This window comes from Folsomia candida, unplaced genomic scaffold (genome assembly GCF_002217175.1).
Source record: "Folsomia candida strain VU population unplaced genomic scaffold, ASM221717v1 Fcan01_Sc001, whole genome shotgun sequence".
Taxonomy (NCBI): Eukaryota; Metazoa; Arthropoda; class Collembola; order Entomobryomorpha; family Isotomidae; genus Folsomia; species Folsomia candida.
In genome coordinates, this window is record NW_019091193.1 from 10,561,701 (window position 1) to 10,584,886 (window position 23,186).

At 37.5% G+C, this 23,186-nt stretch overlaps 1 protein-coding gene across 3 annotated transcripts; it reads left to right on the forward strand.

Moving 5' to 3' along the window:
- Positions 1 to 1,332: 1,332 nt before the first annotated feature.
- Positions 1,333 to 21,994, forward strand: LOC110842162 (thyrotropin-releasing hormone receptor). Of its 3 annotated transcripts, none has more exons than XR_004833586.1 (10): positions 1,333 to 2,847; positions 3,065 to 3,170; positions 3,286 to 3,314; positions 3,447 to 3,491; positions 3,565 to 3,628; positions 3,932 to 4,049; positions 4,133 to 4,255; positions 12,717 to 12,865; positions 17,501 to 18,035; positions 21,758 to 21,994. XR_004833586.1 is itself a non-coding variant. In XM_035846080.1 (10 exons), exons 1-10 carry the CDS (start codon positions 2,466 to 2,468, stop codon positions 21,793 to 21,795), a joined length of 1,128 nt encoding a protein of 375 aa, XP_035701973.1. In that variant the 5' UTR covers positions 1,333 to 2,465; the 3' UTR covers positions 21,796 to 21,994. The 3 variants fall into 3 exon arrangements, 1 of the variants encoding a protein (XP_035701973.1); XR_004833587.1 differs by having other exon boundaries at positions 17,501 to 17,941; XM_035846080.1 differs by having other exon boundaries at positions 17,501 to 17,574.
- Positions 21,995 to 23,186: the final 1,192 nt, after the last annotated feature.

A 23,186-nucleotide genomic window follows, 5' to 3' on the forward strand; every position in this document is an offset into this window, starting at 1 on the left:
GTAATAAGTGCACGAGTATGTCAAACTGTTATTCCACCATCCAAATGGCGAGGGCTATTTTTTAGCACTCATTCAACAAACAACAGAGATAACAACATTACATTATACGGACTGGACTACCATTTTACGTTAGATAATCCGAAAAGTGAGGCTTCCTTGAACCTCTATAAAAGTGTGTACACGAATTTTATTGCTCTTCACGTGCCCACACTTGATCTGTATCATAAATAAGTATGTAGTTGCGTATACTGTTTCCGTATAGTTAGTATTTCGCCATTGCCCAGTTGGTTTCAAGCAGGATTCCATCAACACACAATTTATCGCAGAGTTCATTCAATTAATTATCATAATAAGGATTAAGCAAATGATTTCGATTCATTACTTACTTACGAGGAGGGCAGATAAATAAAGTGCCGATGGTGGTAGGGAGGAAATAGGAAGTATTTGGTCGTCCATCTGATATTCATGTACTAGATTTCCCTTGAGGGATCTGGAAGAATCTTATGGTGGCTTAAACTTGGATCAAACGCTTCACTCTCAGAAAACCAGCCAGCCAGGCAGCTATGTAGCCATGCATTCGTCCATTAGAAAAGCAGGCATTAGGGAGAGAGGACCCTTCCTAAATAACAAACCATTCTCACCCAATGCTAATTTCACAGCATTTATCTCTCAAGCCTACATCGCGATTCACAACAGCTCGTCTTCCCAACTTGGAGAATAGCAAACGGTTCTAATAATCCGCAATATTTTGCATAATCGTCCGCCTGACTTTAATGATTAAGTATTTTGACAGCTTTTCCTATATATTTCCAGTCTTCTTTTAGCTCTTGTGGCGGCAGCGGAATCGAGGAGATTTATTCCAACATTGTTTCAATACTTCAAAGGATTTGAGTTCATTATTTTATTTGGATTTGTTCTTTTGTCTCAAATGGGACTTTCACACCCGATCATTCTTTACACACAGTTGCCTTTGCATTATACAATTAGCGGCTTAATGCCGTTGAATTTAAAGACGTTTCATATCGCTTTCCTGCTGAAAAACACGGCCGTATGCGCACTATGTAGTACGTATCCGTCTATAAATATGTACGTACATATAAAGATTGGACCCCCGTTGCAAACTTTCCCGACTTGATTGAATCTTGGTGCTTGTGTCCATAGACTCTCTTTCTGTAAAATCTTAGGCAGGCTCAACAGCCAGCTAGATGCACGAGATAGAAAATGGGATGCAAGGGAGAAAACCAAGCCAAATTCCAACGTGGCGTGTATATAGGTCTGTAATCGTGCCCTCACCATCCGTTGAACGGCCTGGGTTGTGTGGACCGAGAGCTGAGAGCGATTAGGTCTCTCACACAGTTGCATTGTGCCACTCGCTCCCTCGCCTCTGCTTTCTCCAGAAAACGAGCGATCTTGAAAAGGGGGTTTCCTCAACCACTTTCTCCCAGTCTCACTCTCTCGCTCTCTCTCTCTGAGTTTTCTCTCGTAGCCACCAGTGTCATTTTCACATCCATCCTCATTTCCGTCTCACTTCCAGCCAAACAAACCTCCATATTCATCCACCAACTCAAGACAACAATCCTCTTCTGATTCGGTCGTGTGCTCAAGTTGACGGAGAAAGGATAGAATTTGCTTCTGATTGTGAGCTGGTGTTTTATATACTAATGAGCAAAGTTGGACTGGGTAAATAGTAGGGCCACCTAAGTACGCAGCTACTTATTCACCGGCACACTTTCTCCCTGCTCGACATCAGTTTGAAAATTCCAAATTAGACATCAGTTTTATTACTGAACAGCTCAGGAAGCGTTATTTATTTATACGTTGCTGTTTTCCCAAACTAAGTTTTCCATGTCCAACTGTTGGTAACGAATTAGCCCATAAAATCAGATAAGTAAATAAAACTCTTGCTCGGGAGGATACATAAAGTGTTACAAGTTAACAACCGTGACGAGTTCTGAAATACATATATTTTCAAACTGGCTGCTGGAGGAGGGCGCGGACAGTGGACTTTCTGTCAGTTGTGCTTTTAAATACAGTTTATCATAAAGAATGGTTGAAGTAAGGACGACTTGATGAAGAAAGCACAGCGCAATTAGAAACATAATACTGCTAATAACGTATATCAAATATTCCGTACCACCCCCAGGCCTGTAAGAAGGATGTATTTCAGGTCATAATAATTTATTTTATTCGGACGGCGAATACGCCTCGTGAACTCTCTCTAAAAGATTAGACCTTATCCATTCTGTTTTCAAACCAGCTTAGGAAACAGCCAGTGAGCTATTCTCGTAATTTTTAAAAATATCTGCTGTGCCATCTCGATCCTTTTGTCATAACCATCAAGCACTCCATTATTAAATTATGCGAGTGGCATTCTCAACAACAACTTGATTCCGTCGACGGATTCATGCGTCAGTAAAAGACCAAAGAGAGAGAGGAACTGCTTTTGTGCACGTCGAACCTTCACAATGTTGTTCGCTAATTGCACCAGCCCACTTGACTGTGCTCCAGAGCAGTTGTATCCCGAAAGTTCTAATGACACTGTTCCGGATCCGTACAAAGTCTTCCTTGAAGATCCCTATTTTTGCTTGAAGGGTTGGATTGGTCGGAACGACACGCCATGTGAGGATCCTTTGTACTTTTCATACAACTATCGCATAGTGGGGACCCTCTTCCAGGGCATTGTGTTTCTCGTGGGTGTCTTCGGTAACCTCATGGTCGTCGTCGTCGTGGCCAGAACGAAGAGCATGCATTCTCCAACAAATTGCTATCTCGTGTCCCTTGCCCTTGCTGACAGCATTGTGTTACTAGCGTCCGTACCTCAGGAGATTGTCAGCTACTACGTAGTAGGTAAGGTTCTCAATAATAAAACATGTACGTACATAAGAATTGACATATGTATAGTGGTGTTCTTGACCGGCAGCTCTCAATCTAAAAGCAGATTGTTATATTAATAATAATAAGTGACATTATCAATAAGTGTCAATAACAAGTGTCACCGTCTGTATAATCGGTATAAATGCCTGCCCAGAAATAGTGACAACATTAATAGCTTTCATTTGGGTAGGAAACCTTTGGATTTGGGGTGAACTGGGATGTCGTCTTCTCATCTTCTTACAACATTTGGGGATCAATGTTTCATCACTGAGTTTGGCTGCATTTACTGTAGAAAGGTATGTACATGTGTGACTCTGGTTGTTTTGTTTGTTTGTTTGGTGTTGGGTTTCGTGTAAAAGACGTAATGACAAGATTGACAATGTTGATGCATTATTGACAACTTTTTTTCAGATGGGTCGCAATATGTAAGCCATTTTTCGGTATGTAGGACTTTCGCACTTGTACCATTATTATATACAATGTATTATATTTATGTATTTATGCACATATGTGGTGCATACGGTTAGTCTTCACTGAAATCATGTACCGTTATTTTCACTTGTTATTTTAAGCTCAAACAGTGTGCACTGTGAATCGAGCAAAGAAAATTATTGCGGGTATGAATAACTTTTAGACTTACAGATTACAAAAAATATAAGCATCATTGTAACATATAAAATCTGCTTATAGGAGTTTGGATTTTCGCCCTGATCTACTGCTTTCCCTGGTTGTTTCTCACACAAACTTATCCCCTGTAAGTCTTACATACGTAATCGTTGCACATTCAGATATCAGTGAAAGTACGAAAAGTATGAGTTTGTTGTATGCCACATGCCCATGACAGGAGCATGGGATATTGGGCTTGGGCATGAAGTCCTTGTCGAATGTCGATGCAGTATACAATTTTTCTGGTTAAAATCAAATGTCATAAATGTATTATGTGTCTTGTTCATCCTAATATCTGAAATGATCAGTATATTTTATTTCATGCAGAATTTAGTTGAACATCAAAACTGCACAGATTATTATAATGACACGTTTATTATCACAATTTTAGGTTTTACAAAGGATTTGCTAACATTGAGAGTTGCGAGTACAAAATAGAGCGCAACCAGTACCTTGGCTATTATTTCACGGATTTAGTTGTTTTCTATGTGATACCACTTCTACTGTCGGTATGTCATAAACTACATGATTACGTGTATTTATAGTTTTGAATACCTTATTATACTCATTAGTACCTCTTTTTTTACCCAAGGTCATCTTGTACGGACTGATTGCAAGAATTTTGTATCAAAGTCAAAATGCCAAATCATCCCATCATGGAACAAACGGACCATTGTCGGTCGACTCCTCTAAAACCAATGCGTCACGAGTGCAGGTAACTATAATTAGCATCCACCTATATTTCTAGCCATTTCCCAAAATTTGAACATGAATTTTGCATGCCCAACCAGAGGTCGAGCATATAGACTCATCCTCAGTGAGACTTGCTGTGTCTTTGGCACACGATGCGGCAGAATAAGCTAGTATGGGTTCTCAGAATTGCAGTTATGTAATTCTGCGAATGCCCACTCTCAAATTACCCACAAATTGGAATAGAGATCGATTTCAGTCCTATTAAGCAAGGTTAATGTGAAAAGTTTATCAATTCTTCTGGTGGATGTTCAACCAGCAAATTAATTATTAACTGACAGGATATACGTCGTTCTTGGGAAATACTAAGATTTACAGAGTAAAACTGCAAGTAAAGTGAAGATTTGCTCAAGCATGCAAGATGCAATCTTGAATACAAATCGAAGGGTAACAGTAGCCTGCCATGCCTCGCATATAAAACGCATCAGATTTTGCTTGTGGGCAATGTACATAAAACATGCATTGGCACGGAATCTCTCCCACTTGTTGTTGAGGATCTCGACAAATTAGAACGAATTGCAGCTGTATTCCTGCACTTTGTGACACAAATCATGAGATCCCTGGAGCCCTAAATATTCATCGTTTAATAAATTTAGAGGGTCGAGTGTTTTGCAAATACTTGGGTCGACCTCTGCTCAACGTAATCTGGATAACTAGATATTTATTTGATGTTGGGTAAAGCATATGCACATCAATTCCGCCAACAAGGAAAACTCAGCAGAGCACAGAATCGGGCACATGACGTCCAAAATGGAATAGTTGTGGGAGAATTCTTGAAGTTGGCGTTTTCGTCATTTGTTTGTTTTGTGGGCGACGTTGGAGGGATTAGTTTTATCCTAGTATATTCATGCCATGCCCTCTCCAACCTTTCTCGTATCCGCTCTCCTCAGCTGCCTGCCTACCAATGCTTAGGGTAAGCACTGGATGAAATTACTATCCATTTCACCAGAATGGGTGAAATATATATGTAATAAATTATGAGGCGCCGTTATGAGGTCGGTGCGGTGGTTCGTGGAGGGATTTCTTACGACTTTCCCATGATCCATGTTCATCACTTTCACTTTTTCCCATCTAGAGCACTCTATCTCAGTCAATATTTCAGTGTCAGATAGTCCTTCCTTCCCCATTACTTGACATACGTTTGTCGCCATGTTTTGTCATGCAACCATTTCTCTGCATGCGTAAAATTCCAATGTCCACAGGTGGAGGAATTTTTGTAAATATTTAACCTCCGTCGTAATTTATGTAATACTAATATTTTGGGCGGGCAGTCCAATAATGTGCATCTCTGTCTATTTCGGAATAATATGGAACCTCCTTCATGCAAATATCCGTTTTCTACGTAATATGCAGCCCAACTCAAAATTTGATAGGTAAAAATTGCTTGTGCCGAAAGAATTTCACTTTTACATTCACTTTCAAGTGGTTTCTCTTCCTTTTCTCTACTTCATTTTCATACTCTGTCTGCTTACTTATTACTTACATCACATCACGACTTTGTAATTTAGGCCTCTCGCAGGTATCCTAGTTTTGAGTGCAACTTATATAAGTATACATGCGCCTGAGATCATTGGGCATATAAAGTTCAATTTCAGAAACATCTCAGAATCTCTTTTTCAGGCAAATTGAATACAAATCTTGCAAAATTCTATTTAATTCTGTGGCACTGCTCCTGCCCGAGTTCAGTACAGTTTCGGAATGAGGACTGCTTATCTTATTTGTAGCTTACGTAAAGTGGTGGGGGCAACTTTGTGGCAACTCTATGCAGTAGTCAGTCCTGGAGCCAATTTGGCAAAGATTGATCTTCATTCGTTCTACTGACGTTATAAAGCATCAATGTGTCAATCCTATATTAATCAACTAATTCAATTTCAAAGCCTGCCCTTAACTCGTTTCCTTTTGTAATTTCACCGTATATTACATACATATTCCCGTTTGCCATTACACTGATATATAGCCTGAAATATAAACCGTTTGAATTTGTTGCCGTTACCACCACAGGGATTACTTTGACATTGGCAATGCATTTTAATTTTGTGCCGTTGTTCCTGTCTGAAGCCGTTTTTGGGTCTAATTTCCCCTCACAAGTAATTCGAGCAGAGAGACTGACTAGAAATCACTTCAGTAGAACTTTGACGTGATCAACAACATACGAAATTAACTGACAAACGAAATAGAAATTCATTGAGATTGGCTAGACGGTCAAAACCACTGCATCGCATGCTTTTAACAATTCCAGCCAAAAGGAATCAACCCAAAAGAAGCAGTCCGCAACCAATCCACACGAGAATGTGAATATGACTTTAATTACTTCTGTCCAATGAAATGATTGCGATTGGGTATCAATGTCGGGAAATGTGATTGCAATTTAGTTGTTCTATTAGTGCGATGGACGCACATATTTCTCTCTAAAATCCTGGCCCCTACATACATGTGCCATGGAACGAAGTCTTTTACGTCACTCGAGGGATTCGTAAAGTAGCCAAGTATATAGAACTTGAGAGCAATTTCCTACAACACATTGGCAAAGCTGTGCAGTAAAAGAAATGATCTTGATATAAATGTTGATTAAAATAAGTATCCTTCAAGGTCGTAGTTTGTAAAGTGCTAGTGCTCACTTGACTGAACCGAACCCAACGGAAGGAAACGGGTCCAAGTGATCATGATCTGAACAACTAAATACGAATTTCACTCACTCATGATTGATGAAGTCAGTTGAGTGGAATGGAGTTTGCCAAGAATATATTCAAGCGGTGTGATGTTGGGCAGAAAACCAAGATGAACAGGAAGTCGGAAGGAAGGAACAATGAAGGGAAACTCCTCAGAGCGAGCCACGCATTGGCGAGCAGCAATCGGATAAATTAGGCTCACCCACCGGGTTTAGGTCACTGATGATTGCGCCATTGAATACTTATAACAAGTCTGATTGATTGATCCGTCTTGATTAGCTCAGCCCGACCTGAAAATCTATTTCCCATCTCTTCTCAAACTAGGAAGAAGAGCAGTTTGTCAGCGTTTACTTATTCATGGTAGCGCGTCAAATTAAGCACAAATAGTTCATAAATTTGCGCTCCGTCTTTATCCTTCGTTGAATAATTTGGTTGAAACCTGCTAGATAAACGTCTTACAAGGACAAGTGGTTATCTGTTTCATTAAGCAGAGTTTTTGCATTGCGTTTGAGAAATTTCGGCAGTTGTATTTTGCATCTGAAATATATATTTCACATTGCTGGATATTACACATTTTCTGGATGAGAACCGTTCCCATTAAATGTTGACATACTTACATATAGCCTCGCATTATATTCATACATTTAATAAAATCGGGCAAACAAATATGTATGTAAAGGTGTATGTACTAAGGTTTTGTGATGTATCCAACCAGCCATGACTGTCGCCCAGTCTGATTTCATAGTGATATATTCAAACGACAAGTTTATGTATATTATCAGCAATTTCAAGCTGAAGCTGGTCTCGTAAATCTAATTTTCATTTCTACGTACCAAACCAACCAAGTGCGGTGCCAGACGTGGAATTTGGAGGTCCAAAACTAAATCTAGGATATAGCCTAGACAATAATCATCCATTATTTTCAAAAAACACAAACGGCATGATTTTCTAATTAAACTCAACCATCCGTAAACACTATTGTGGTTCTGGGACACTTACCCGGTTCATACCGGACGTTGGGATTCTGTGAAAATATGGTACCTGCCTGATTACACAGACATAATAATTGCATGCTTTCACTTAGTTGGTTCTTAACCCTACAGCAAATTACATTTTCGTTTAACTAAATGCATACCTAGGTACTTGGAACTAGTATTTCCAAGTAAATACATATTGGTACAATATGAAAACCGTCCAAAACTAGAGCAGCTAACGACTATGTTCACATAGAATTAGTCTTAATTTGAGAGGATACATGAATTAGCTCATTACTTGGTGATTGAAGACGAGATGTCTGATGGACGGACTAATCCTAATATTTATTTAGGCAAGAGAAATTGTAAGACGCTCTAATGAGTTTTGCCAAGAACGAGAAATAGACTGACACCACTAGTGTCCACGGGTGGGCTGCTCTGCTGTTGCTGCGTTGGGAATGGACTCTGTGGGAGTCGTGAGAGATATATGAGACGAGAAAAGTGTGTGACATTTCACACCAAAAAGATAATGCCATCTCACAAAAGCAAAATTGTCGTCTTCTGTGCCAACCTAATCTAGGGCGGATCCATCATTTATGCTAAAATTTACTAAATAAGTATAGTATAGAAAGTCAGTATGCAAATTCTATTCATATTCCAATTACGTATGTATTTATAACTTTTCTCTCACTTTTTACCTGTACTAAAACTAATTTAATATCGTAAAGTATAATCAAAAATTTTCAACGATTCCTTCAAATATATGAACAAGAAATTAAATCGTCGTCCAAACGATTGGGACAATTTCCAATTCCTGTTCATTCACTTTCACTAAAAAGAACAGGAAGAAACAATTTGTACTGAGGGAGAGCAAATGTCAGGCAGGAATCTAGAAGCAATTTCAATATGACTTGGCGGTGGACATATTCGGTTTGATTTATGACGGCAACATTCCCGATAATTTATCTTTCTGAATGAGGATCGATTTGGAAACAAGTGCAACGCTGCTGCCCCAGTTTGCTTGAGTTATTTCTGAAACGCGATGAAATTCCAATTTGAACGTGTGATAGAAATCCTAATTTCCTGAAATGACTATGTGGCACCGCATAACGATAATTTATGCTCAGTTAGAGAAACGGTATGTACGTATTAGGATGCTTGACTGAATTCCATGACATTTCTTCAACTGTTTTGTATTTTTTCCGCTATATGTAATCGCAGTCTTTTTACGTCATACTTAGGACGTTATAGTTGCCTACGTAAAACCCCTTTTAGTACTATAGGTATGTAATTGCACACGAGTTAGTAGTACTACAGAGTATTTACAGTGCACAGCAAGGTTACGGTGTCTATATTTGTTTTTTACAACTATAACTACATATGTGTAAAGGTTACCCCGTAAGCGATGTGACGTTCAAATTCAATGAGGCAAGAAATTCGGTTAAATGGGTTTTTGAAGCGTGTGAAATTGGAAACTGTTTCGCATTAAATGTTTTATAAGTGTCTGTCCACGTTGACTCTTCCGTCCCGTGGCCCATTGAATCCGTGATAATATGCATCTCTGGAAATGTGAAAGTTGAAAATGGTGGTATTTTTGTTTCATTGAATCGAAAAATTCAGGGGCTCAACTTGTACAATGATAACATTTATCGAAAAAGTTTGGTTCAAACAAGTTCAAACACACTTTCGCTCAGTTTGCCAAATAAATATCTCCTGAATAATCAATCATGCATTTGTTCAAACCTTCGCCATGATTTTTTTTTTCTTTCATGGGATTTGCACTGCCTCGCCCCCAACACTACTAGCAAATTACATGTCACACGAGCTACCGCAGCTGAACTTTTCTATTTTGTGTGGGAATAAAGCCCTTCGTTGAGGCGAACCTGAGAAATAATCGGCTGAAAGGTTGCTATTGTGTCCAGCATACAGTTGATTTTTTCCCTCATTTTTCCAAAAGTGTTGTCCAGTAATGGCCGATAACACGGAAAAATTGTATTATTTTTTTTAGTAAAAAATGACGACAAATCAGTTGTAGAATATTACTAACAACTTTACTGCACCCATGAATATGTAGTTTTATCTAATATGCATATTATACGTATTTTGTATTATGCAAACTTGAGCAAAAGAATTCAGAATGTCTTCACAACTTATAACCAATATATTCATTTCAAAGCCATAAGAATTATAATTAGTGGAATGGGACCAGCGCTAACTGGTAATGGGCAAAGTTACGAAAGAAAAATGAGTCTAGTGATCGAGATGAATCGAGGTTATGGATTGTAATATGCATAAAGTGGGAATCATCATTTATCTATCGTGCCATTACAAAGGATGAACCAGGGCACTTTCAATTCCAGAGACGTCGAGGCAATGAACATGAGATGAGTGAAAGCCAAGTCCCACACTTACTCAGTGTTCACCTTTTGACTGAATAATTCTGTATTCCCATCCTTTGCACCCAATTCTTTTCATTTGCTTCCTTGTGATGGCGAATTTGCTGGGTTTTCTCTGAATGAGCCCCATGCTTCGGCTTAATTCTTGTTTTCTGCCCTCCATTCAGCACTGCTATACAAAATTCGAGATAACATCCGCCTCCACTGCCGAGTTGAGAACAAGTGCCATATATTTAATTGCATCATTCTTGTTTTGCACTTGTGCTCCCCCCGTCGCCCGCCAGGCCTTGTCAAGTGAAAGTGGTGAAAGCGTGATTCCCATTTTCTGCAAATGAGTCACTCTCTCTAGAATTTTATTTCTTATTAAATCACACCTCAACTTGAGGACGTATATATTTCCCGAGTTTTCGTCTAGCGGAAGGACCTCGTGATATATATTTTCTTCCTGGTGGATGGAGTTCAATTGACATTTCTCCACTTCTTTCTCACCCTGTGCCCAGAATGCGATGGCTTCACTTCCATAACACTCGACCAGCTCGGTTGATGGCATCCTTTTAGGAGGAGCTCAATAGTGAGTGGGAAGAATTATGACATGCTTCAAGAGATGAATTTCGTCGCCTTGTGGGAACTGAAATCAGTGACGCTAGCTTTCTCCCGTGCCAATTTTGTTCCTTTGTTGTCCTCTGTCTGAATAAACTTGGCAGTTTCGTACAGTATTATCTTTGTATTTTTATATCCTCCCCGTTTTGAATAACACCGTGACCCTTTCCTAGTTTTCTACTTTTTCGCCCTCACAATTCCTTGTGAGAATTTGCCAGATTATACAATGCACAATTTATTGATTCATTTTATAATCTCAGCATGAAGTATTTTAAAATTATATAAGTATTATCTTATAGTCTTGTCTTGTGTAATATAAGCCGCTCTTTTTATTGGTAATCATCTTGCTTATTGACGTTATGTAGACTCCCAACAACAAGGATTTTCAATATTTTAGATTAAGATGAAATTCGAGTAGATTGAAAACAATCTTGTCTTACTTGTGCTGCTAATGGAAATTTATAAATAAAACAAACATGCCGTTATCCATTATAAAAGTTTACATACTTGTGTTCTCATTACCGCTCTCGAGACAACACTCAAGTAAGGTCTCGGCATGTCTACAGGTGATAAACTTTTCAATGTGAATGCATAGTTTTTTTCAAGCATCTCAGCAGAGGAAAAATAGGAAAATAATGCAAAAGAAATAAGAGAAAGTTTGATGAAAGCCTTTTGTTTACAGACGAATTCGCGGTAACGTCGCGTTACTAACGCGTATCAAAACAGAAGATGTTGTTGAATTCCATGTTGTAGACTGATCTAAAAACTTATCCCTTTTTCATCTTGTCCCATGTAAAAGGAAATTGGACGGATTTGCTGGGTATCATAAGAACAGAGTCATTCAACTTCTCGATTGTTGGAGATAAACATAAATGATCGCCTTCACTTGGATCACACGGCGGCATGGATGCTTCACATGACGAGAGTTTGTTTACTTTATCCAGACGGCTTCTTCTTTCTTAGAGAAAGTTTCGTTTGAATAAAACAAAATTGGTCTGCAAATTTTTATCAATTTTTTTAATAAATAAGACTTGCGAATATGTATATGGATAGGTTGAAAACTTTCGCCAAGATGAAAATAGGAGTGACGCGAATCATGTCTTTCACTGGGTCAAAGTTTTTATTTATTCAAATATGCATATATTTACGCAAGACATAACCGAGCTGCCAAATTTGAAATATTTGAGATATTTTTGAGCCTCTTTTTATTACTAAGTCAAAAAATATTTCCACATTCAATTTATTCTGAGACTTCAAAACCTTGAACGTAAGAATAAAAACTTATGCAACACTTTGCTGCAATGCAAAAATGTGATGGAAATGATGGAATTGAAAATGCGCCTCTGTGAACTTTGATTTTCAAAGCCGCAGGTACTAATCATGATTGATCAGCCTGAGGTGAATTTTCAATTTATTTAGTCAGTTTCCATTGCTTTTCGTAGAGGAGTAAACATATACCACACAAGAAAAATTAAATAAATTGATAGCGAATAAAATAAAATTACAAATTGTAATCGTGTTGGGAGAAAGATTGTGTGAACTTGCAATTTCTAAAGCAGTATTTTCTGCGATCTTTTTAAGATATCTTGTCTGCCAAGTTGCACTCGACTACATCATCTATCATTGTTAGTGTTGGGACTGGGAATTTGTGTTTGTTGAACTTGAACGAATGAAAACTGGGTTTGCTGTCTATCTATTTGCGAACCAGACAACTGAGATATACATGTGAGAAGTGAAAGCAAGTTGAGGATCTTATTAATCTTAATCACTTGTTTGTTTTTACTCAGGTGGTGAAAATGCTGTGCATGGTGGTGATCATCTTTGCAATTCTCTGGCTACCCTACCGTGGACTGCTCGTGTATAACTCTTTCGCACAGGAGAAATTTATGGACCTTTGGTTTTTGATATTTGCAAAAACCTGTGTCTTCATTAACAGGTAACTAATAAATGTTTTCCATGTTTCTCAAGTTTTTATCAGATTTCTCCTGAAAGCCCCTTCACATTAAAAAAACTGCGAGACAGTTTATGTGCTCCGTACAAATTGTAGGAGGTCGTAAACTTATGGTAGTTGTGAAAATATATATAGCCCCTCATTATTTTATATAAAATATTCTGCACATACATTGGGTGACTAGGGTTAGTACGATTTTTGTAACACAGAAGTCCTTAAAATATCAGCATCACCGTAGCATTAAAACGAATTCGTGTTAATAGCTGACCAAGAAGGTATGGGCAAATCCATAAAGCTGAATTTATGACGACAGGTGTTTTTGCAAAATTTGTGCTTGGGTTCCGAGAACCTCTTCCCATGGTTATATTTTCCATGCCACATTACACCCCTTCCTAAAAATCCACTGATACAGTTCAAATAAATAAAAGAGGAGAATGCATTTCCGGAACGCCGTGATCTGTCCCTACGCGGTATTTATTCAGCTTGCTGGGTACTCAAGTAAATAAGACAAGAAACATTATTGCAGGCTGCGAGTTATCGGGTACTAGAATAATCTATGCCGACAAATTTAACCCTTTTTTATGCATGTTTTATTCATATTTATCCTTGTAGAATGTCAGGAATCCTATCGGAGGTTATTGTAAAATATATTTAGATTGTTAAGCAGTTGCACGTCATAAGATTCTACGCTCCATGCTCACACGAGAACTACGACAGTAAGAATTTCATTGTGAATTGAGGAAAGTGCAGTTACCTATTTATAAAGATACCTACATATGTACGAATGTGCAGTGAAAGACAAAGCCACATCAACCTCCATCCAACCAGTTTACTTGCTTAGAGAGCCGACTTTAGACACCAGGATGAGTTAAACCATTTTTCATTTGGTAATTGGCAAATTAGTCTTTGAAATGCAAAAGACGAATTTTAGAAACACGAGAGCCGAAGAAAGTGAAAACACAGAAAGGGAATAAAATAAAGTCAGTAGATTATTCCCAGTAAAAGCTTCTTTCTTCTAAATTAGACTAATAAATCATTCAAAAAACGAGCTTTGATGTAATTAAAGCAGGGAATGAAGACTGTAATAGTACATTTTCTCTTAAATCATTCAACTAACTCTATGTTTATGGGTTCCATTAGCACTTGGATTAATGAAAGGGGGTCGCGAAGCAAGCCACGATGGAGAAAGTTTACCATCCGACATTTCATATATATTTGGATTAAAGATTCAATTGGCGTAAATGACCTTTGATGGCAGTCTGTGGTACGTTGAGCATCATTTACACCAGTAAACATAAGCTCCAAAATAAACATTTTCATTAATGTTACCTTATTCGCAAAATCCTATTACTCGTGATTACAAAATCCTATCCCAGCCCACCCACCCACTTCACTAGGTACACGCACGTATTACAAGAAACTTGAGCTTTGGGCGACGATGGTACATACTTATTAATGCTGGAAGATCCGATCCCATCATCCAATGATTTTATGGTTTGTTACCCAACTTGGCCAAGATGTTCTACATACCTACGTAACCAGCAGTGGCGTGTTTTAGTCAGCGTCAGCCAAGGAAAAGCTTTCTCCGGGTATAAAAGCCAGAGTTCCGTTTAAAGAAAGTATCCACTCGTTTGATGATGGTCATTTCCTTCCCTGCAGTCAGCCTTCTGAATTCGGGAGATCGACTTTCACTTTAGCTCAGTTGTCGCAGGATGCTGGTCTTCCCAACCATTATGCCCATGCTTTTCCACACTAATAACAAATATGTGTAATAACTTTACTGTCACTGTCAGTAAGACTGATATAATCTAACGGTAGTACATAGGGCATGCGTGTATATGGTTTTTTTATTCGCGATTTATTAAATTTACAACTTTCAAAACAGTGTTAGTTTATCTCGACATTTACATTTTTATTCTTAATGGCATTTTAATGACATTTTTTGTCGGCATAAAATAAATTGTAAATTAATACGTGATATGAAATGCATTATAACAAGTTACATTTTTATCGTCAATCTAACGTTTAACAATAAAATATTTTCATAAGCATGGTTAACTTCGGTGGGGATATTGGCGAGGTAGTGAACTAGGCCGAATCCACATTACATCTTCATTAGCTTCTAGTCACTAAATCCTATAAAGCTGTACCTTCGTGAAGGATCCCGAAAGATTTATTAGGTTTTAGTCCAGCCGTACGTGGGTTTTTTGTAATGCTCGACTTTTGTATTTTCATAGCGTCGCACAAAAAAGTTCTGAGCTGTAGAAATAAAGCCGGCTAGACGAGGTTTCAAATTGCAAAAAATTATCGGGCAAACGGTGCTATGTACGTGTGGTCAATGGAGCGAGTTATTTTACGTCTGGAGGAGGCGTAGATGGGCTTCATTGATAAATAGGCTGAACAATTTTTTGAGCTCTATCTAACGTTGAAACAAAAAAATCCACCCCGTCCTATGATTTATTTTCCTACCGCCATCGTTTTTTATCACTCATGGCTGAGGTATAAGTATGACCATCGGTAGTATACTTGTGTATATGTATGCATATCGTTATACAATATATCAGAAAATTACTAAAGTTCTGATGATTTAGATTTTGGATGAGCATTTTCATAAAATAAAAATACTTGACATATTTCATACATTCGGACGAGAATATGCTGAACGCGACTTCCTGGATCAGAACAGAACACAGATAATACGATTTTGGACTTTGCAATTTTCTCCAAACCCGATCCATACCAATGGAATATATTTATCTCAGGTCTTTAGCAAAGTTTCTGTAGTTAATCTGATTATGGTTTGTGGGTGTGTATCTCTGAGAGAAATAAGGGCAAGGAATTGTGTGAAAATAGTCTTGCATTTCCAGATGCAAAGATTTGGATGGATAATGCCAATTTTGATTCGGACGAAATGACAATGGAAATCTGGACGACCTGTGTTTTATTCTCTTTAAAAGTGTGCATTAGTTCTCCATTGTCTTTCCAACTGTCACACTGTGTCCCTGGAAATCTCTATTGTCTAGCACCGTATATTTGTGTGTGACACTATAGTTCCTCTTTGTTCAAGGTTTACTTACGCCTTATACAACGTTATATAAGGGATCGAGGTTTCCAAACTAACTACCTTCTTTTTGTTCCTTCGTTATATATGAGACGTGTGCATCTGGAAATTTGAGCACGTACAGGCTAAGATGTGCGCTGTGGTTGTGGGTCGTAATAATCGTAACGACAGCCATCAAAAGTATCCACAATGTTTCCCAATCAACGTGAGGTACATGTGTCTTATATAATACGTACAATCACGGAATTCTCATGCTATTTCTTTCCATGTCTTGTTGCGCATCTTAGATCTTGATTGAAATTCCGGTCGGTATTGAAACGTACATTCAGGAATAAAGAGAAAGTTTTCATTAACTCAGGGCTACATACTTACATAACACGATATTCCAATAAGCCAAGTTTCACTGTAATTTATATTTTCTCTCATGTTATGACCCACTTCAAGCTTATTAAAATCCAGTCGTGTCATTAAAACCCCTTGAATTAATATTAATTTCTATTTGGAGCAATCACAAGTTTGTTATGTTTTGACAATTTTGAGGATAATGGGTCATACCGTAACTGTTACACGTAACGAAAACCTGAATAAAGTTTCGTGTTCTCACTCCTCATCATAATACTTACCTGTTCGTCCGTCCATTTTACTACAATACTTATGTACATTGCAAGGAAATCACTGAACCCACAATAAACTTATTCATAGGACTGCATCTTCAACTCTTCTGTTATGCCTCTAAGACTCAGGAAAAGTAAATTGTTTCAATTATTTCCCTTGGAAAGAGAGTGGGAGTATTAAACTTGTTCCGATGCAGCAAACCAGCGATGACAACGTGATAAATTGTTATGCAAATTGAATAATAAGTTTTGAAACTGTGCTACAAGTTCATGCAATCGATTAAATGGGAAAGATCTTGGATTAAATTCTGCAACTCTGGGGTTGTGGTACGAGTTGTTTGAATTATTTACCAGGAATCAATGGGAATTAAATATAATTACAGCAGTACGGGTATTATAAGAAGCATAAGTACTGTTCATAAATGATTTATACTTGTTCAAGTTTGAATTTTATATAGCGAAAGCAATAAGACAACTTTGATAACTTTGTTACACAATTCCTTGAATTGTCCTTTATTCAACTCAACTTTGTGCACTCATAAATAAGCATGGTTTTGATCGAAAGGGTGGAATTACCATGGTTGGTGGTTTTGGTTCTACGTCGAGTTTTCCCACTGCTCCCCAAACCAACTTATTCTTACCTTCAGATTTATTACTATTACTTTCGGCATCGTTAAATTTGGGGCCTGATATGATTTATGTAAATGTATACGTGCATACCTAGTTAGAACATTTGATTCAAATAAATTGAATATTTGGAGTTGTGTATATGCAGATGCTCGGTTGTCTTCCTGTACTTAATTTATTACGAGCAGTTGCATGCGCATATAATTATTAAAATTATTATTGAAAAAGTATCAAAGATTGAGAATCACGTATCACCACTTTAATTATAATTATTAATTTTGAAAAATAATTACTGACAGCGCTTTGTTTTTTTTGCAGTGCTATAAATCCGATTCTGTTCAACGCGATGAGTCTGAGATTTCGAACGGCTTTTGGACGCGTGCTGTCGTGTGGTAAGACCCGGGACTTCTACGGTCGTTGGCCATATTGCCACACTCATACAACATTTGCCACAGCCAGCACTGCGATGCCCTCGACGGCCACTTTAAACTGTCAGTTGGTGTCGACTCGGACCCCTCCGAGACATTACTCCTCTCATAACAGCCACCACACGTACAACCAAACACACCCCCCACCACACTCCATGACTTATCTCGAGGTTGTTGTCGATTCTTCAGACACAGTTTATACGTGTCCAGAGGAAGTCACGCAACTCTAATCCACGACAACTAGCTGTAACTTCCACTCTCTCAGTCTCCACCATTATTTCTACACTACTTAATCACGAATCCTACAACAACAACAACCTGACATCATCATGTTAGTTCACGCTCGTTGTTAATTCTGTTGTTTGATATGACGTGTGAGTTACGGCTAGTATTTATTTTTTGGAGACTCTTCTGTTGGAGACTCGGTATGCTGTACATATGTAGATGCAACTTTCTCCAAGAATCTCAACTTTAATTGCACTGGTATCAATCCCCTCACTGTCACCGCAGTGTTATGGCTTGACCAACTGTTGTACCTCTAGAAGTCCTGTACATGTATCCCTCCCTGTTGACCGCTTAAGCATTCTAATTGTGCAACATATATTATTATTAGTATTACTATTAACAGCTTTCGCGAGTTACTAATCTGCTTAATTTTGGGTGGTTGAAATATAGTTTATACATTTTATTGTACAAACCCTATTTTATTGTTATGTATTTTTTATGCATCATATGAATGTGATGCACTGATAATACTGAATATGGTACTAAGAATAGTTGCTTGGTGTGGTAGATATTTGGGATTTGGCACTCAACCTCAAAATCGAAAACGCATAGCAAACACGTTTCATGGTTTCGAATTTGTAGAAAATTAGGGTTGGAGCAGGAAAGTGATATGATCCAGGAAACATTTGTGAAGAGAGTTTCTCGGACCAAAATTCCAATATGTTTTCCTTTCCTCTCGAGCAACTTTAGAAAGTGGATTGAGGCAGCCGGTTGTCTTTTGAAAGGGAGACGATGAGCATCGCGCGTGGAAGGGATGCATTACACACAACAGTGATCTATCTAGCACCTTCCGCCTTTATTTATACTTTATGTTGAAGGAAACCAAGAAACACTAGAATAGCTATTGAACCAGGCACCGGAAGAAAACGGACTTGACAGGAATAATAAATCACCACATCGAACACGATTACTCTTAAAACTGAGTCAGTTCACATCCACACGTCCTCCCGCGTGCATCTTTTAATCCTACATCAACTTTATCCCGGTCTGCCGTCGTCTTGATCGTCTTAATTCATTTTATATAAAAATCCTTCACAAATCGTTCACCCAGCTTTTGTTTATTAACGTTTTCTTGCATAACTCAAATCGCATTACATGCAGCTTTGCCGCAATTTATCATAGTCGACTAATTATAGTCAAGTTTGTCATTCAAGGCTTATAAAGTTGAAGATTTATTTAAAAAGTTATACAACAGACGTGGATCAATCATATCAAAATATGGCCTTGATCGTTTCTCAGAAAGAAGATATGGCATGGTCGAAAATTATTTTGATATCCGTTTGAGTTTGATACTAGAGCCCAAAGCAATTTCATGTACGAGATCGTATAGCAGCTCAAGGTCAAATGTATCATCTATGAATGGAGTTAGTGCTACGTAGGCATGCATATGCACATATTAAGGCTGATCTGAACATATAAATGCGACAACACAGAATGCTCTATAGGAAAGAAATTGAAGAGAAAGTCAAGTGGGCATTCTGGGCATTGAGCTTGTTTTGCACTTGTTTTCGAGAACTAATTTGGAAAATGCTTAATTCACTGAATTTTAGCTTCACTTAACGAGTCTCAGACATGCAAAGCTTACAAATCTGACTCGAGTATTGTATGATGAGTAAATAGCCTCCTTTTCCACGCAAAAACCATTCTTTCTGGTTTCACATTTCTGCTCTTAACAAGTTGGTTACCTCTTAGCAAATCAACTGTGTAACTGTAAATAAACGGTATTTTATGTTTAAGTAATTACACAAATGACAGTTACCTACTCGGTGGTACTAAAAAATTTAATTGTAATTTAATTTAATTCCGTATCATAAACAAAATGTTCACAATATTAAGTTATTTTTTATGGTTCCATATTCATGTCACTAAAAGTGAAAGCGGTGTGTCCTATAATTACTTGATTGTATTTCAAGCAAAATTTCACAACTCCGACATAACCGTATATATATACCTATGTATATTTATATACTACACTCAAGAATGTTAGATGTTGGATGCGGTTGAAACAAAATATGTATTATGCAAGTGGAATCGTGTAATTTTGGTGACATAATTATGATAAATAGAATGTACGTAGAATGAAATGAGCAAAATCATACGTGTGAAAGTAGAAATATGGAGTTTTGCCTCCGTGTGGGAAAAGTTAGTTTGGAAGCAATCCGTTCAATTCCGGGACAAAACAGTCGCAATAGAAGCAAATCCAAATTAGGCATTCAACTCAGTCCGCAAACTTTTTGTCGTAGTCGAAGCTGTCGACCTTGCTGCAAAATTGTTGCGTTTATTCTACTAGAAAGTAGGCGACAACGCTTCCTGTATTCATTTCAGCACATACAAGCATACAATTTGCTTCATAATGAAAACACATATGTATTCCTGTCATCATCATCATTGTGGTTTTTGCCCAAACCAGGCTACCGCAACAGTCATGTCCGTCCTTCCCTCCGAGGCATGCTAGCCTATTTTTCTAAATAATCTCCTGTCAAAAGGAGGGGCTGGTTTTAAGCTGGACCCCAAAGGGTGACAATAATAGCAGTTGTTTTGTAAATTAGTCTGAAATATCTGAAATTTGCCATGTTGATTATAAATGCATACAAAATAAAGATGTCATATTAAATATTGGTCGATGGGCCTAATGAAGTAGCTCACGATGGTTGGAGAAAGCGACTAGTCCGGGCTAAATAAAACTATAATGATAGGTTTTTTATATTAAAGCTTTATATTCATCACAAAAATAATAAAAGAATTCGCATATTGCCGTTATTTTACTTTTTTGACTGGAAGGACATAACCAAGTTAAATCTCAAATTGTCCCTTGTTGCAAAATTACTAGCACAAAGGCTTGTTGAAATACCGTTATATTATTTCAAGTCTCGAGTCCCTTGTAATTTTCATCTTTATATATCAAAGTAATATTCAATATATTACCACTGATTGAAGACATGCAAAATATTCTACAATTATTTTGTTTGCTAGAAATACAGGATAACATTTCCCGTCTGTAAAAATGTGATTTTCTGTTTAGGAAATTGCCTCCAAACTAGTTTCGATCACTTAAGTATACATACGCGCACATCTCCAATAACTATTTGCAGACAACGGTCCCCACATGTAATTACATACTAATGCAGGATTATTTTTATTTGCTCTTGAAACGACATGACGCTCTGCCCTGACGACACGATTCCCGTGTTGAGGAATTCTATCTGTGTGTGTAGCTATATACATGTACGTAAAGACGGATATAGTTTGCCCACCACTCTTCTGATGATGAGGAAACAAGTGGTGGACTAGAATAGCAGATGCAATATGCCGCAAATATTCACCAATTCTCAAGTTTAATTCTCTTTGACACTCCAAAAACGTGTTCTGTGTCCCCCTAATGCCACTCTCAAACTTTGTTTTCACCACCACCACCACTTTCTCCCACCGCTTCTACCACTGCTGATGTTTCTGAAGTACTAGTTCATAAAGTTGTTTGCATACTAAACGGGAAATTATGTCGACTTCATTATCCGCTCCAATTCCCGTCCATGACCGCCGCGAGCCGATTTTCATAATTTTAATTTTACTCGCATCTCCGTTTACATTTATAAATTTATTTGTACGTAGTAAATACATATGTCGGTTGTGCCTGTTTATTATGTATATGTACATATAGTCGTCGTATCTATGTCTGGGTGTCTGATAATGCTGCTTGCTTTTACACGAAAGTTAGTATATGTACAATATTTAAATTCTTTTCAATACTTGCACAATTAATTAATTAACAATGCAAATACCTATAATTCCTCTAAGAATGGGCACGGCATGTTATTGTTGTCTGATTTTATATTTGTAATTAAAAAATCTCTTGTATTTTTAGGAGATCGAAGGCAGCGACCACGGAACGACTTCGTGTGAACTTGACAGTCATGTCGGTAAAAAAGTTATAAAAATAGGAATTGTTGCATAATTGTTGTGTAAGCAAAAATATTATATACTTTCATGATGTGCTACATAATAAACTAAATTCTACACAAATGTTATACTTGAGCATTCGATGTGATGTAAGTAGAACGACCCGAGATTATTTTGATTAAAATGAATTTATATTATGTGACTATTCTGCAAGCAGCGCCAAATCAATTTATTGTATGTATGAATCTAAAAATTATTTGGAGAAATTGTGATTGTTGTAATACGTATATTTCAAAAATTATGCTATTTATGAAATTATATGTGCAGTAGATTGATTTTCCTATTCACTCGTCACAAAAATGGAATTAATGTATGTTGTATGTTTCGATGTGCGTAATTAATAAATCAATGTCGTGAAAATAATTTATTTGCAATCAATTATTGATAATCGTCATTTGTACATCGCAAAAGCATTAAACTCAAATCTAAGCTTTACAATTCGAGTTTCTACATGCACAAATAAAAACTAGAAATAAATTACAACTTTGTGTCTGCATACATACCTAGCTTTTTATTTATGCATTTAACACGAGTAGTGAAAGTACAGATTGGGCTCGCTCGTTGAAGTAAAAACTTGTGAGAATTATAAATGTGGTGTAAACGTGCAACTCATTACATATTTATTTTGCACAAAACAAACTTAAACGTGAAACGGTTTTATTAGAAATCTTCAATCAACGTGAAATTCCCTTGAGTAAATGTTTTAATAGAATTCATTTTTCGCTCCCGTACTCATTTAATCTATGATATTGTGAATATTATACTTTTCTCCATAAAAAGAGGCGATGGCACGTATATATGTATCAAGAAAAAAGTGTTTCGAGTGCGACAGAGTTCATGGAATCAAGTCAGCGCTTGGAAATTCCAAGATGGAATTTAGCAATAGTCCAGGAAAGGAGTTCATAAAAATATTTCGTTGGATCAATAAATTCTGTCCACTATTATTATCATGCTTGATGAAAGCTGGGCATGCACATCAAACTTTGCGGATTAGTGAGTCTACTCTGAAAGCTGCTCAAATCCATAAGATTTTCTCATGGATTTGAGCGATTATCTTGAATGATCTGTATCGTAATAATATTAATCCTGAGAACTATACCAGCAAATAGTGCTTACCAAGCAGTTATTCAACCTCAGAAAAGAAAGTAACAATTACAAACAAGTCCAGCACGCAGCTAAATATGTCACGTCGAACATCGGGAGCTGGATTACAATGAGAAGGCCACCATTAAATCAAAATCGCTCATAAAAGAGGCAAGCGAGTCGGTCGATCTGTGCTCGTCTGTCCTGATGCCACACACTCCTTACTACTAGATTTGATTTAAATCTGCCTT

Bases quoted from the DNA above. Each gene is read 5' to 3' on its own strand.
- LOC110842162 (XM_035846080.1), top strand. From the start codon at position 2,466: ATGTTGTTCGCTAATTGCACCAGCCCACTTGACTGTGCTCCAGAGCAG. The intron at 3,629-3,931 runs GTAAGTCTTACA...TCACAATTTTAG, and splicing joins CTCACACAAACTTATCCCCT to GTTTTACAAAGGATTTGCTA. The intron at 12,866-17,500 runs GTAACTAATAAA...TTTTTTTTGCAG, and splicing joins ACCTGTGTCTTCATTAACAG to TGCTATAAATCCGATTCTGT.